At 33.3% G+C, this 12036-nt stretch overlaps 1 protein-coding gene across 14 annotated transcripts in view; it reads left to right on the top strand.

Annotated features, from left to right (window-relative positions):
- LOC118745751 (TLD domain-containing protein 2) overlaps positions 1-12036 on the top strand; it is a 321509-nt gene that overhangs the window by 275375 nt on the left and 34098 nt on the right. Inside the window, exon 1 of one of the 14 annotated variants that reach the window (XM_036479473.1) lies at positions 7844-9342. The exons of the other annotated variants lie outside the window; for them this stretch is intronic. Coding sequence (XP_036335366.1) covers positions 9127-9342 — 216 coding nt within the window. The 5' untranslated portion in view covers positions 7844-9126. Of the gene's footprint in view, positions 1-7843; positions 9343-12036 lie in introns of those variants that run through there. 14 annotated transcript variants of the gene reach the window in all.

The raw sequence follows: 12036 nt of genomic DNA, 5'->3' as shown, positions 1-12036 counted from the left end.
ATATATCTGCATATAGATATGTATTTTAGCCAACCGAAGCCAAACAAGTTTTTTCTGAAAAATTTAACGCTCATGAAGTAATACAAATTATTTTAGTAAACCTCGTAACAGAACATTTCAAGCGGTGCCAAACCTTGTACCAATTAAAACTCAAAAACAGCAATCCATAAGCCGATCAAAAGCGTTATACTTGAAGACGTCCATAAACTATCGAAAAAATTTAAATAGCTAGTACGTGAGTTTTGTATGCCAAAAAACAAAAGAGAAAAAATGAAATTAATTTAACTCAACTCCAGTCAGCTGACCCGTCTGACTGGGCAAGCTACGAATATATACGTTTATGAATGTATGTACATTAGACTGCATCACCAAAAAAAGTTGCGACTTTTCTGCCGGGATTACAATATTTATTATATATTAAGACGTCCGCCAAAATATTTCGGAAAAATTTGACCGATTTGAAAATTCCTCCAAAAAGGAGTTTTTTATGAATGAAAATAGTTCCTTAAAGAACTTTTTGAAAAAATTCCCCTCAAATGACAAAACAGATCAGGCTTAAAAAATCTGCATAAAAATATTTAAAAATCGTTTTTACGTAAGCGTAATAATGAGATTTTTAATGCTGTTTTTTTTACTTTTTTCAAAGATACATTTACGAAAAACGTAAATAACTGGGCCAAAACTATTCTGATTTAGACTTATGGGAATCTCGGTAGAAAGGTATTTTTCCACTATTCACACATCTTAATTCAACTTTGAACGATGTTCGTTCATCCTACCTTTCTTTTTCATACTTTGAATGAGCTTAGAAAATAAAAAGGATGATACCTCACAAGTCTAAATTGGAAGAGTTTAGGTTAAGTTATTTAAGTTTTTCTTATACCAATCTTTGAAAAGGGCTAAAAAAACAGCATCAAAAATCTCATTATTACGATTCCGTTCAAATTTTTTTTCTTTAATATTTTTATGTAAATTTTTTAAGCTTAAACCGTTTTGTCATTTGATGGGATTTTTTGAAAAAACATCTTCAAGAAACTATTTTTATTCATAAAGAACTCCAATTTTGGAGGTATTTTCAAATCAGTCCAGCTCGCTGAAATCTTAATATTTTTCCGAAATATTTTGGTGGACGTCTTAAAATATTATACATTTTATAATTCCAATGGACAGTACTAATTTTTTTTGTATGGGGAGTGATGCAGTCTAATGTACATACATATACTTATGTGCATAATAGCTGTTGAGATACATTTATTATTTTAAGCTGTATGTCATTAATTATTTATAATATAGCCAAAAAGAAGAGCAACCGTAGGAATGTAGGAATATAAAACTTGTTATACCTACATATGTTTGTATGTACATATGTATTTGAGTATGTATGTATGTACCTACAGTTAACTGACTGCCTTGATAAATCAAATTTTTAATGACCGCACACACCTACCATTTAAAGACTGTAGATTGCAATTGAACGGCAAATTGAGAAAATCAAAAATGAAAAAGGTGAGCAAAGTATTGTTTTTAGTAGGCGTATAAATGCATTTTAGCTGCATTCTTGCTCATTTTGGTTTTGCCTGTCAATTAAGAGTACAGAAATGCATAAAATTACAAAATTTAGGTGCAACGATGGTAACGAATTGGCTTGTCATTGAAATTTCTCGATTGCATCGCCCGAAATGGCAGGCAGTTAAAAATTTATTATGGATAAATTACTTGCCAAAAATTCGATAATGATGTAAATTACGCACCTTGAATACATTGTATTACATCGATTTTTCGGTGCTAAGGCACTTGCGATTGATAAGCTATTGAAGCCCAATAATTACTCATTAAATCTGGCAATTCATCAAATTTCCCAAAAAAAAAAAATAAATATAGTAATAATTACGAGTGAGCCGCATTTTGGTTTTGCAATATTTGGCAGTAATGCTAATTGTCTACCTTCTTTTAGCAATTATCCCCTGTCATTGGCATTTAGCCAGGGCGTTTTCCTCACTAGGTTTACGTAGGGTACAACAAAATATACGAGCCGCACAAAAGTAAGATATTTTAAAAAAGTAGAGTTTTCCCGATATCAAATTTTTTTGTAGAACTGAAAGGGGGACGAAAACAAAACATAAAGTTTTAATTTGTATAAAGTCAATATATTGTACAAATGCAGGGAAAGGGCTAACTGACTAACGATTTTTCATGGGTCCCCCATTGCCAATTTCGGTATTTTTGGGAGACCTATAAAAATTTGTTATATAAACAATTAGATATTACTACTATCTGCTGAAAAGAAACAGAGTTTTCCGATCGATAAATATTGTTTTTCTGTGAATTCTAAACCATTTATATGAAATTATTTTCCCCCATATAAAATATGTAGATAAAAAACGTTGATCGCTCTGAGCGACCTCTAAATCGTTTTTGATTTAAAAAAAAACAGGTATCTTTTTTCTAGTGGGTGAGAGCATAAAAATTTTAACTTAATTTTTATTTATTTTTTTTTTTTTGATCACCCTATTGTCTATACCTATGCAAGGAGATCTCTGTACTCCATCGCTTCCACAAAATTCGCGTTATTCACGCAGGCATTGGCAAGCAATTTAAGTGAGGACGACGTCGCCGTTATCGTCGTTTCCATAATAGCCAATTTACAATTCAATTAAAGAATTGCGTGAAACAAAAATAAATTGTGTCAATCAATTCAGTATTTTTCTATTTTTCCAATAGTATTTTTTTTTTACGGCGTGTGCCAAGAAAGCGAAAGTATGCAAAAAAAAAATGCGCTGCTTTAAGTAAAGCAACGAGTATCATAATTAGTTACAATAATTGTGTCAAATATAATTGGTGCTAATTGTAATTAATCCACTTATCAGACGCGCCACTTAAATTGACTAGCTTATATACTTGCATCTCATATATGTATGTATGTATGTATGTACGCAAAATATTTTTATAACTTTTCGCTCCATAATTTAAAAGTTCAAAATTGCCTGGCGATTGACAATCGTTCATTCTTAGGCCCTGTCTTCACAGGAAAACACTGATGTCATGATAATCATGTCACAAAATATATTTCCAATGGAGACCGCAATATATGTCAGCGCTTATTGCTTAACATCTACGATTGCGGGCAATCGGTAGTTTGACAGCCATATTGGAATATTTATGATAACATTTTAGGAAATTATTCAGCACGTTTTTAGGATTTAAATGTTTTGAAGCACTGAAATACAGATATAGTTGCCTGGTGGCGTCATGTGGCAATATCAAAATGCCCACACACAAAAACTTACAATCATATTTCTCACAACTATCTGTCAAAATGACAGTTGGTAGGCCATCGGTGGTTGCCTGTGGAGTTCTGCGGTTACACAATGCGTCATGGCAAATAATAAACAACAGTGTGTACATACACATGTATGCACATGCTCGTGTATGCTCATAAACATTTTTTTTAAACGTTTAACACAATTGCATGAGTATGTTTGCAGTTGAATAAGATGCGCGTGCAACTCTTTTATCACTTGATCTGTTTTCAAGCTGCTTTGTTTGCAATTTTTGTACACCTTAAATTTGTTCAGCTGGCTTAGCTTTTCAACAGCCAATTTAAATAGGTATTTTTTATAAAAACAACAGTGTCTTTAAAGTAGAATTCTTTAAATGTACATACAGACATATGTATGCACAAGTATATTTACATATCGATGGTTCTCTGCAATAAAGACACAACTCAAAATTCCAAAAAAATAAAATCCCTTACTGCTGCTTAGTGGCTCATATCTCTAATTCGTCGATCAATCCATGTCGAATCCTTACTAAAGTAAGTAGTAAGCATTACTATAGTAAGTATTAAGGATTCGCCGTGGATTAGACACGGATTAGAGACATGAACCACTTAACGGTGGTGAGAGTTTTTACTTTTTGAATTTTGAATTGTGTCGCTTTTGCAGATGTGTACATACATGGAGGTTTCACAAATTTGTATTATACAAAATATTTACTAGTAAATAATTGTTGTATCACTAAAAAAATTCTTTACCGCTGGCATGTGCCAAAAACGTAAATATTTATATACTTAGTTATGTAGTATGTTATGTTAGTTGGCGTTGTTGTATTGGCGTCTAATTCATGTCAAGTGGTAATATTAAGGTACCAGTAATCCATCAATTACAGGTGCTTTATTTGAAATATAAGGGGAGGTACTTAAAAAATAGCTTCAAGTAAATTACTCTGATTACCACCCATAAATGTATTCTATTTGATTGAGACTTCAGAATCTCTCTACACTAACGTTTTATTCTCTTGACGAATCCAGTATGTATTATCTATGTATTTTCATTTTCCTAGGAATACAAGTGCACATACATATGTACTTACATTGACAAATATTTTTCAAAATTTTAAAACTGAAACAATTTCTATATAAACTGCCGGAACAAAGTATTGGCACAGCAAATTTTTCACAATATATGCAACAATTTTTATTCTAATATTTTTGCGCCAATTTTGCACCTCATTGTAATAAAATTGATTGGGCTACAAATCTGCATACTCGAAAAAATTCTAAAAAATCTGATTAAAAAGTTGAAAATTTTCATTAAAATTTCCTGAATTTTGGCGAGTTTTGCACGAAGTTAAGGAATTAAATTTTTATGTTTTTTGTTGTAGAATGAACCATATTTTTATCTAAAATTAGCGGAAAGGTATTAGAATTGAAATTGTTGCATATATGGTGAAAAATTTGCTGTACCAATACTTTGTTCCGGAAGTGTATGTAATTTATGTAAGTGTACCTTTTGGGGCCAATCAAAAACCTTTTAAAATAACGCTAGCTTAGAGTGAAAAGTTGCTAAGTCCACTTTTTATGAAAACTCATATTTTGATATAGGAGGCTAGAGAAATTGAAAACGCATCGTTTCGAAAATTATAAAGGTACTTGTTTTATTTTTTCCTCTTCATAAGCAATAAACGTAAAATTTGCTAAGTCCAAAAGAAGCACCGCAAATCCGATAAGGCGAAAATAATACGACATCTTTTAATAAATATCGAATCCTTCTGATTCTTATGGAGGTTTGCTTTGATTTAAACGCGCAAAATGTTTGATTCAAAGTCTTGCGAAATAATTAAAGAAAATGGCTATAGGAAGATTTTTTCCTCTCCTGTAAAATTTTTTAAATGGGACTTAGCAACTTTTCTTTCTAAGCTAGCGATATTTAAAACTGAATTATACTCCGCAAAGTTAACTTAAATATATATTTTTTTTATTTTTTTCGGCTACAAAGCTCACAGTTTTTACACGCTGTGTAAAAATCACACTAGGCGAAATTTTTACACTTGAACAAATATGCAATGAACTCAATTGCGATAACATTTATCGCCACTGAATTTCAACAAAAAATCCGCTGTACTTTTAACCACGAAATAAACATTTAGTAAACAAATATGTATGAGTTGAAAATTTACTTCCTCGGCATGTGTTTTTACAAAATACAATATTTGCTAAAAAAATACTTAAATTTTTTATCGCGTACAAACGTCCATTGCCCTTGACCAATTTTTTGTTGATTCGTTTGTTTTTGCAAGCAAAAATTTAATGGCGTAAACAAAGACAACAATAACATCCGCTTAGAATGCAAACTTCCTACTCTCAAATTGGGCTTAAACTAATGGCTTACGTAAATTTAGCAAGCAAATAGAAATAGTTTTGCACGAAATAAAATTTAAGTTTATCCAATTTTACTAATATGGTAAGATAAATATTATTGAGACAATGACGCCCTAAACTTTGCACAGTGCGAAAAATAAACTTTTTTGGTGACAGAAGCGAATATTTGAAGAGAGAGAGCAGATATCGAAATGCTCGTAACGGTATTTTAAAAGGAGCTCTCAGGGAAAAGTAGTCTCGTTGTTAAAAAAATACTATAACCTTTAAGATGAAATGAATGAAAAAATATAGCTCAAAAAAGAACGATAATTCTTAATCGAAGAAAAACTAGTAAAACAAGGGTTTAATGTGATCATAAAAGTAAAACAAATTTTAACGATTAAATTATAATTTTTATTACAAAGACCATAACCGTTACGGTCCCTGTTTTACATATTTTTGCCGTTCTACCGTCAAGGGATCTCTTTGATTTTAATTGTTTTCCACAGGGTGAGATATGATGTATTTTGGAACGAATTGTCGTCATCCCATGTCAAATTTATTTGGAGACCAACCGATTTCGGCGTTGTGCCTCTTCATAGTCATAAATTAAAATGCGGTTTTCGTTTCTCGTGACCTTGGAAATGGATTCCTTGCCGCAAGTTTTCAAAAACATATGCATAATTAAAAGGTTTTACATTTCATACTGGTAATTTTTTTTATCCAACGAGACTATTTTCCCTTAATTCCCCATTTCAAAAGCTGCGAAATACTGCTTCATACATATATTTCTCTAGATGTTCTAGATTTCGATACATTAGATTGTCTAACAAAAAATTTTCATTTTCCACACGTTGCGAAGCTTAGGTCGCTCCAATATTGAAATTTTTTCTCAAAAATATTTATCCTACCATATTTGTAAATTTGACTATCCCGATCTCGAAATACTAGAATTTTTCATAAAAAAGGCTCATTTTCCAGACTGTGCTTCGCCTGGGAATAAGAGCTTTTCATTTATTTAATGGATAATAATTCCGTAATAGCAAAATGTTGTTAAATATGAAAGTAAGATTTTAGAAATGCAAACCAAAAAAATAAATAAGCATTAATAAGTATGTATGCACATATCCGGGTTATATTTAACATTACAAATATTTAAGTTTTAATCCCTAAATAATTTAACGCGCGCACATGTATAGTTAGCGGCATGCAAGCGCACTACCAACAATTAATTAAAATATTACGTATACGTCAGAGTGGCTAAGGAGCTGCTGCGCGGCAGTTAAAGTAAATTTACTAAACAAATTCAACAATGGGTTTCCAAAAACAGCTTTGACCCGACTTTGACTAAGTGTTGTTCCAATACACAATTTTTTTCTACAATTTTCACGACTTATTAGGAGCAAGAGACATGTGTGCATTCCATTCTTCGCTTGCGGTTCATATCTTCTTATCTATGTCTATATATAGCTTCAGAAACGTCGTTTTGCCACGCCTGTTAAACTGTTTAGTGCACCTGTTGAGCCGGTTTTCTTTGTCGCCTAACCACCATGGTCGTCTCGTATCGCATCGGCATTCCAACTCACGCATCACATAAGCCATATGAGGTTGCGGTTCTTTTGCTGCCGCTGCAGCTGCAGTAGCGACGGCGACTGCAATGGCAGCTCTATTGACCAGACTTGTAGTTGGTAAATCGAGAAAAATAAAAAAAGTATGTAAATAAATAAATACCAAATACAGCATTAAACGAGTCATACATAAATACATATTCCCCAGCCATCGCGTACTCGCCCGACTTGCAATCGTGCGTTTCTCTTAATTTTTTTGCAATGTCAATTATTAAGTAACCGATTACTTGAACTGGCAAGTAACCGAAAAAGCTACTCGCTACTCGTTCGCATTTGTTGACAGCTACATGCAGCTCCAATTCTCATTGATTAAATTACTGAAAAATACTCAAATTCGCGCTAGCATCCGCCAGTTGGAACGTGTTACACATTAGCTAATTAGCCGTTGCATGCTCTCACTCTCTCTTTTCTTATCTTGTTCTCTTTTTTTGCAATAGTTTATTTCACACCTCTGCTTTATAGTTTTTTGTGTAACTCGTCGTTGTCCCGTGCTCCTCTGCACCTCCACTCGTCGGCGGCTTTTCGCACTTGCTCTGGCGAAGCAAACACATTCGTATGTAAGACATTTCAAATCCAGTTCACATTTCGCGTCTGTCTTGTGTGCTTTGTATTTGGCCATTTACGTGTTAGTTTCTTATGTCTCCACACCGCCTGCAGCCCGTGCATACATATATCCCACTTCTGAGTTCATCAACGGACGCGAAGAAATCGACACCTTCTCGCAATAGAAACACAGTTTCAATTTTCACTGTCAAATGTTGTGGGGCACAGAGTGGAACGTCAAATAGCAGCTGTGCTTTTTCTATTGTTTTATGTATATTCGTTATGAAATGCTGTAAGCATGTTTGTGCAGCGCTAGCGAGTGAATTTTTACATAGTTGTGAAATCGAAATTGATTGTGTGTGCAAATTTTGCAAATGGATTGAGAAGCAAGTGCCTGAAATTAAAGTAAATTCTTAAGAAATAACAAGAAAAGTATTGAAAGGGGATTTGGTTGTCTGAAAAGTGAAAAGAAGAAGTTGATTCAAACAACAAAACTACGCAGGTGGAGTGGCTGTGCCAGAAAAACGAGATTCAGCGCCTTGAGTGGCAAAATTACCAGAGCCAGTGCACAAAATAAAAGCCACAAGACCACGACGTGCGAATAATAAAAAATCTGAAAGAAAGAATAAATAAATACTAAACAGATTAAACAGTAAAGAACGCTCAAAGTGAATGGCAGAAATCGAGATACCAAATCGAAATCGATGTGTAAGCAAAACACACACTCGTCAATACCCATACAAGAGCAGCAGCATACTGAAGAGAGAGAGAAAGAGCCATAATAGTTGGCGCCAAACAACACAAGAGTAACTAGACCGAAATTGGGAGAACAGTCGCCAAAAGTCCCCAATCGACTGAGTGTGGAGCAAACACTGGCAAAAGACCTACAGAACGCACAAACTGATTGAGCAACTTGCACGCTCACCCACACTTGCGCAATTGCAAGCTACTCGTACGTACGAAGCCAACAAATGAACCGGCAATTTACAAGCGCTCAAAGCTTTTGTACTATGTAAATATGTAAGCTTTTTTTCACTCGTTAGAACCAATTAAAAATTTTACGCTGTAGTTAACTCCTACGAGTTCTGCGTTGTTTATAAACAAACGCGGCATAGCGAGTGGGCAAGCAAACAGCAAGCGGTAAAATAAATGCAAAGATAAGAACAGCAAAAATCAAAAAAAGGAAAAAAATCAGCAGCTACCAGCTACCTGTTGTTGTACTTACATACCTTTGTGTGTGTCTTTGCTTATCACATTCGCTGCTCCACCGAGTACACCGGTACCACCGCTCCACTTCCCCTTCCACTCATCGCCACCATGTGGTTTTTAATTTCGCTGGTCGGCTGTGCGGTGGCTTTGGCTGCTGCCGGCCGCAAATGGGGTCGTTGGTTTTATCTACGCTATGGTCGTAATCTTTTACCGCGCTCCATGTTGACAGCAAAAAATCGCGCACCCACACCGCCACCATCGCCAACCAAAGATGAGCAAAGTGTTGAGGGTCTATTGGATGAGGGTGGTGAGATGCATGAAACGGTGAGTGTTGAAAAAATGTTGAAAATATTAAATGTCTATAAAGAGATGCGACTGCTATTCGACTCATTGCCCATTCGGTAGGTGTTAACATAGCCGAGGGGTTAATGAAATAAATATGCAAACGTGCGCAGTTATCGAGGCAACTTATATAAACGCGAAATTTGATTACCATCTTTCAACAGAATTCTAGAGAACAATTTGAATTTATTCAAAATTATGTTTTAAGTTTTTTCTTAATACGCTTTTTAAATGGGCTTATTCAAATTGGTTTTAACGTAATTTTCTATTTAAGTAGTAAACAGAATAAAAATTACATTTTGTGTTTATTTTGCGAATGCGGCTGCAAATTAGTCGCGCACATGTTTTTGTGCCAACTGTTTGTGCAATTTTGTTTAGTTCAATATATTTCACGATTTGCTATACAATTTAACTCTATAATTTTGCTTACTTCTATTAAAATTTTTTAATAAGTTTCCATGTCATAAACAGACATATAGAACTTATCAAGCCTTGACAACACCCGCATATTGACAAGTTTTGACTATTTTTTTTTAATATTGTTTTAAAAACCTTCGGTTAACCGTAAAAGTTTGTATCAAATTAATTTTGCAGTTTTATTTTTCCAACTTTACAAATGTATTTGAAATTCCTGATGGCTTGTTTTGAAATTACTCTCTTAAAGTTTTTTATACAAATAGGTTTTAGTTTTCAACGTTAATCTATCGGAAATTCATATAGTGCTTATCATAACTATACGACGCCCCCATATTGGCATGGTTTGACTGTTTATTTTATATAATTTAGATTTAATAATTTTTTTTTTGTGAAAATAGAATTAATTCTTTAACAAAAGCCATATAGATCCAAGTTTAAAACTTTGTACAAAAATTTAAAAAATCGACAAATGTTCACACTTAGTATTATTCAGAATTTAAAACTAAGTTGGGTATGTAGTATTATATACCATTCAATTCTAATAAAACAAAGTGCATATTTTTTAAAATTTCCGAAAAAAAATTATAAGAACAAAATATTCAATTCACTCACGTTTTGTTTTAGGATAGTGTCTTTTATATAGAAGAAATTGCCTAGCACCACCATTAACAAAAAAAAAATATTAAAAATCAACGCGATTTCCTAGCGTCTTAATATTTTAATTTTTACCTACTTGCATTCAATTGGCTATAAAACTGCATACCTAGAATTTTTCTAAAACTTATAAAAAAATGATTAAAATTTTTGGGTGTAATTGTAAACGTTTGCTGAATTTTTATAATTTTTGTACGAAGTTTGAAATGTGGATTTATGTGGTCCTGGTTATGTAATATGTTAGACTTTTATAAAAAAAAACTATAAACATTAAAAAAAGAAAAAACCAAAACTAGTCAAAATGTCTCTTAATTTAATCAGCTGAGCACATGGGTATATAAGTAATGGTAGACTCCGCGCATCTCCCCCTCCTACCCTGCATCCACCTCAACAAACAAATAAAGTTTATCAGCCCTGTAAACCTACCCGTAACAGCTGTCCCACCCGTAGCTGTCACTGGTGGGACATGCTTTACTGCTGAATTATTATTATCTAACTGCGTGGAAACAACAATGCAATTGTGGCAAATATTTGCAATGAATTTCTAACATTATGTAACAAACCCGAAACACAACTTCAACTTCTGTAATTAAATATAGCAACTTTTACCTTTTTTGTCACGGATGGGACAATACCAATACTGCTTAATAATAACTCATAAAAAGATACAGCACTCACACAGTTTAACATATAACACAATTTTATTAAAAACAGATGTACTATATGTTTTTCTTGCCAAAATTATGAATCGCAAATTATTTGACAGCACTTTCAACACAACTACTTAATTTACTTAGAACTTGATTTCAAAACGTCAAGAAATGTTATAAAAATGAATTTAAAAGTTTTAATTTGTTATTTTTTGGTTGATTCAGGATTTTTACAAATGTCTTATCCACACGTTTGTTACTTTTTTAAAGAAAATAATTTTGGAACTGAGGTTCAGTTTCCCATGGAACCTCCCATATGTAATAGCCTCATATGATATCAGTTTTTGACTTCTATCACCACGAAATGAGACTTTATTTTACCAGATTGATCTCTTTTCGTCTCTTTTCTTTCAATTGACGCCTATTAGAAATGGTAAATAAAATTAAATCATTTTTCTTCTGATCTTTACTTCGCAGAGCATGTCCTCCTCTTCTACCATCAATAGGTATGCATTGAGCGCTTTTAAGGCTGGAGAGTTTATTTGAGTCTATGTTCTGCAAAATTATTATTTTGAATACTTCAATCACCGCCTCATCGGATGATGTGGCTATGCGTGTTTCTACATTAGCTCCTAGAATGAGGAAGAGACTTACCTTGATTTTTTCAAAAGTGGAAATGTATTTAACTTTCAGTTGCTTACTCAGCCCAAATCGCACTGCTTGGCAAGAATAGACTTCGAGGCTGATATAATTTTCGGTGTTGATAAATAAACGAAGAGCTGTACGTTTCGAAATTACTACTTTGTACCATGACGTTTACATACTTGACCTTTGCCTCGTAGCCTCCAAATTCACATACTTAGCTTCACACATACATATCTAATTTCAAATTATATGTGCTTAAGTACATGAGCCCTTGATTTTGAAAGTGGTATAAGTCACTTCCCAGCTCTTG

The sequence above is a fragment of the Rhagoletis pomonella genome, unplaced genomic scaffold, assembly GCF_013731165.1.
Source record: "Rhagoletis pomonella isolate Grant_MI unplaced genomic scaffold, Rhpom_1.0 Rhpom_scaffold_00001, whole genome shotgun sequence".
In the NCBI taxonomy this organism is placed as follows: domain Eukaryota; kingdom Metazoa; phylum Arthropoda; class Insecta; order Diptera; family Tephritidae; genus Rhagoletis; species Rhagoletis pomonella.
This window is presented reverse-complemented; position numbering and strand designations above follow the sequence as displayed.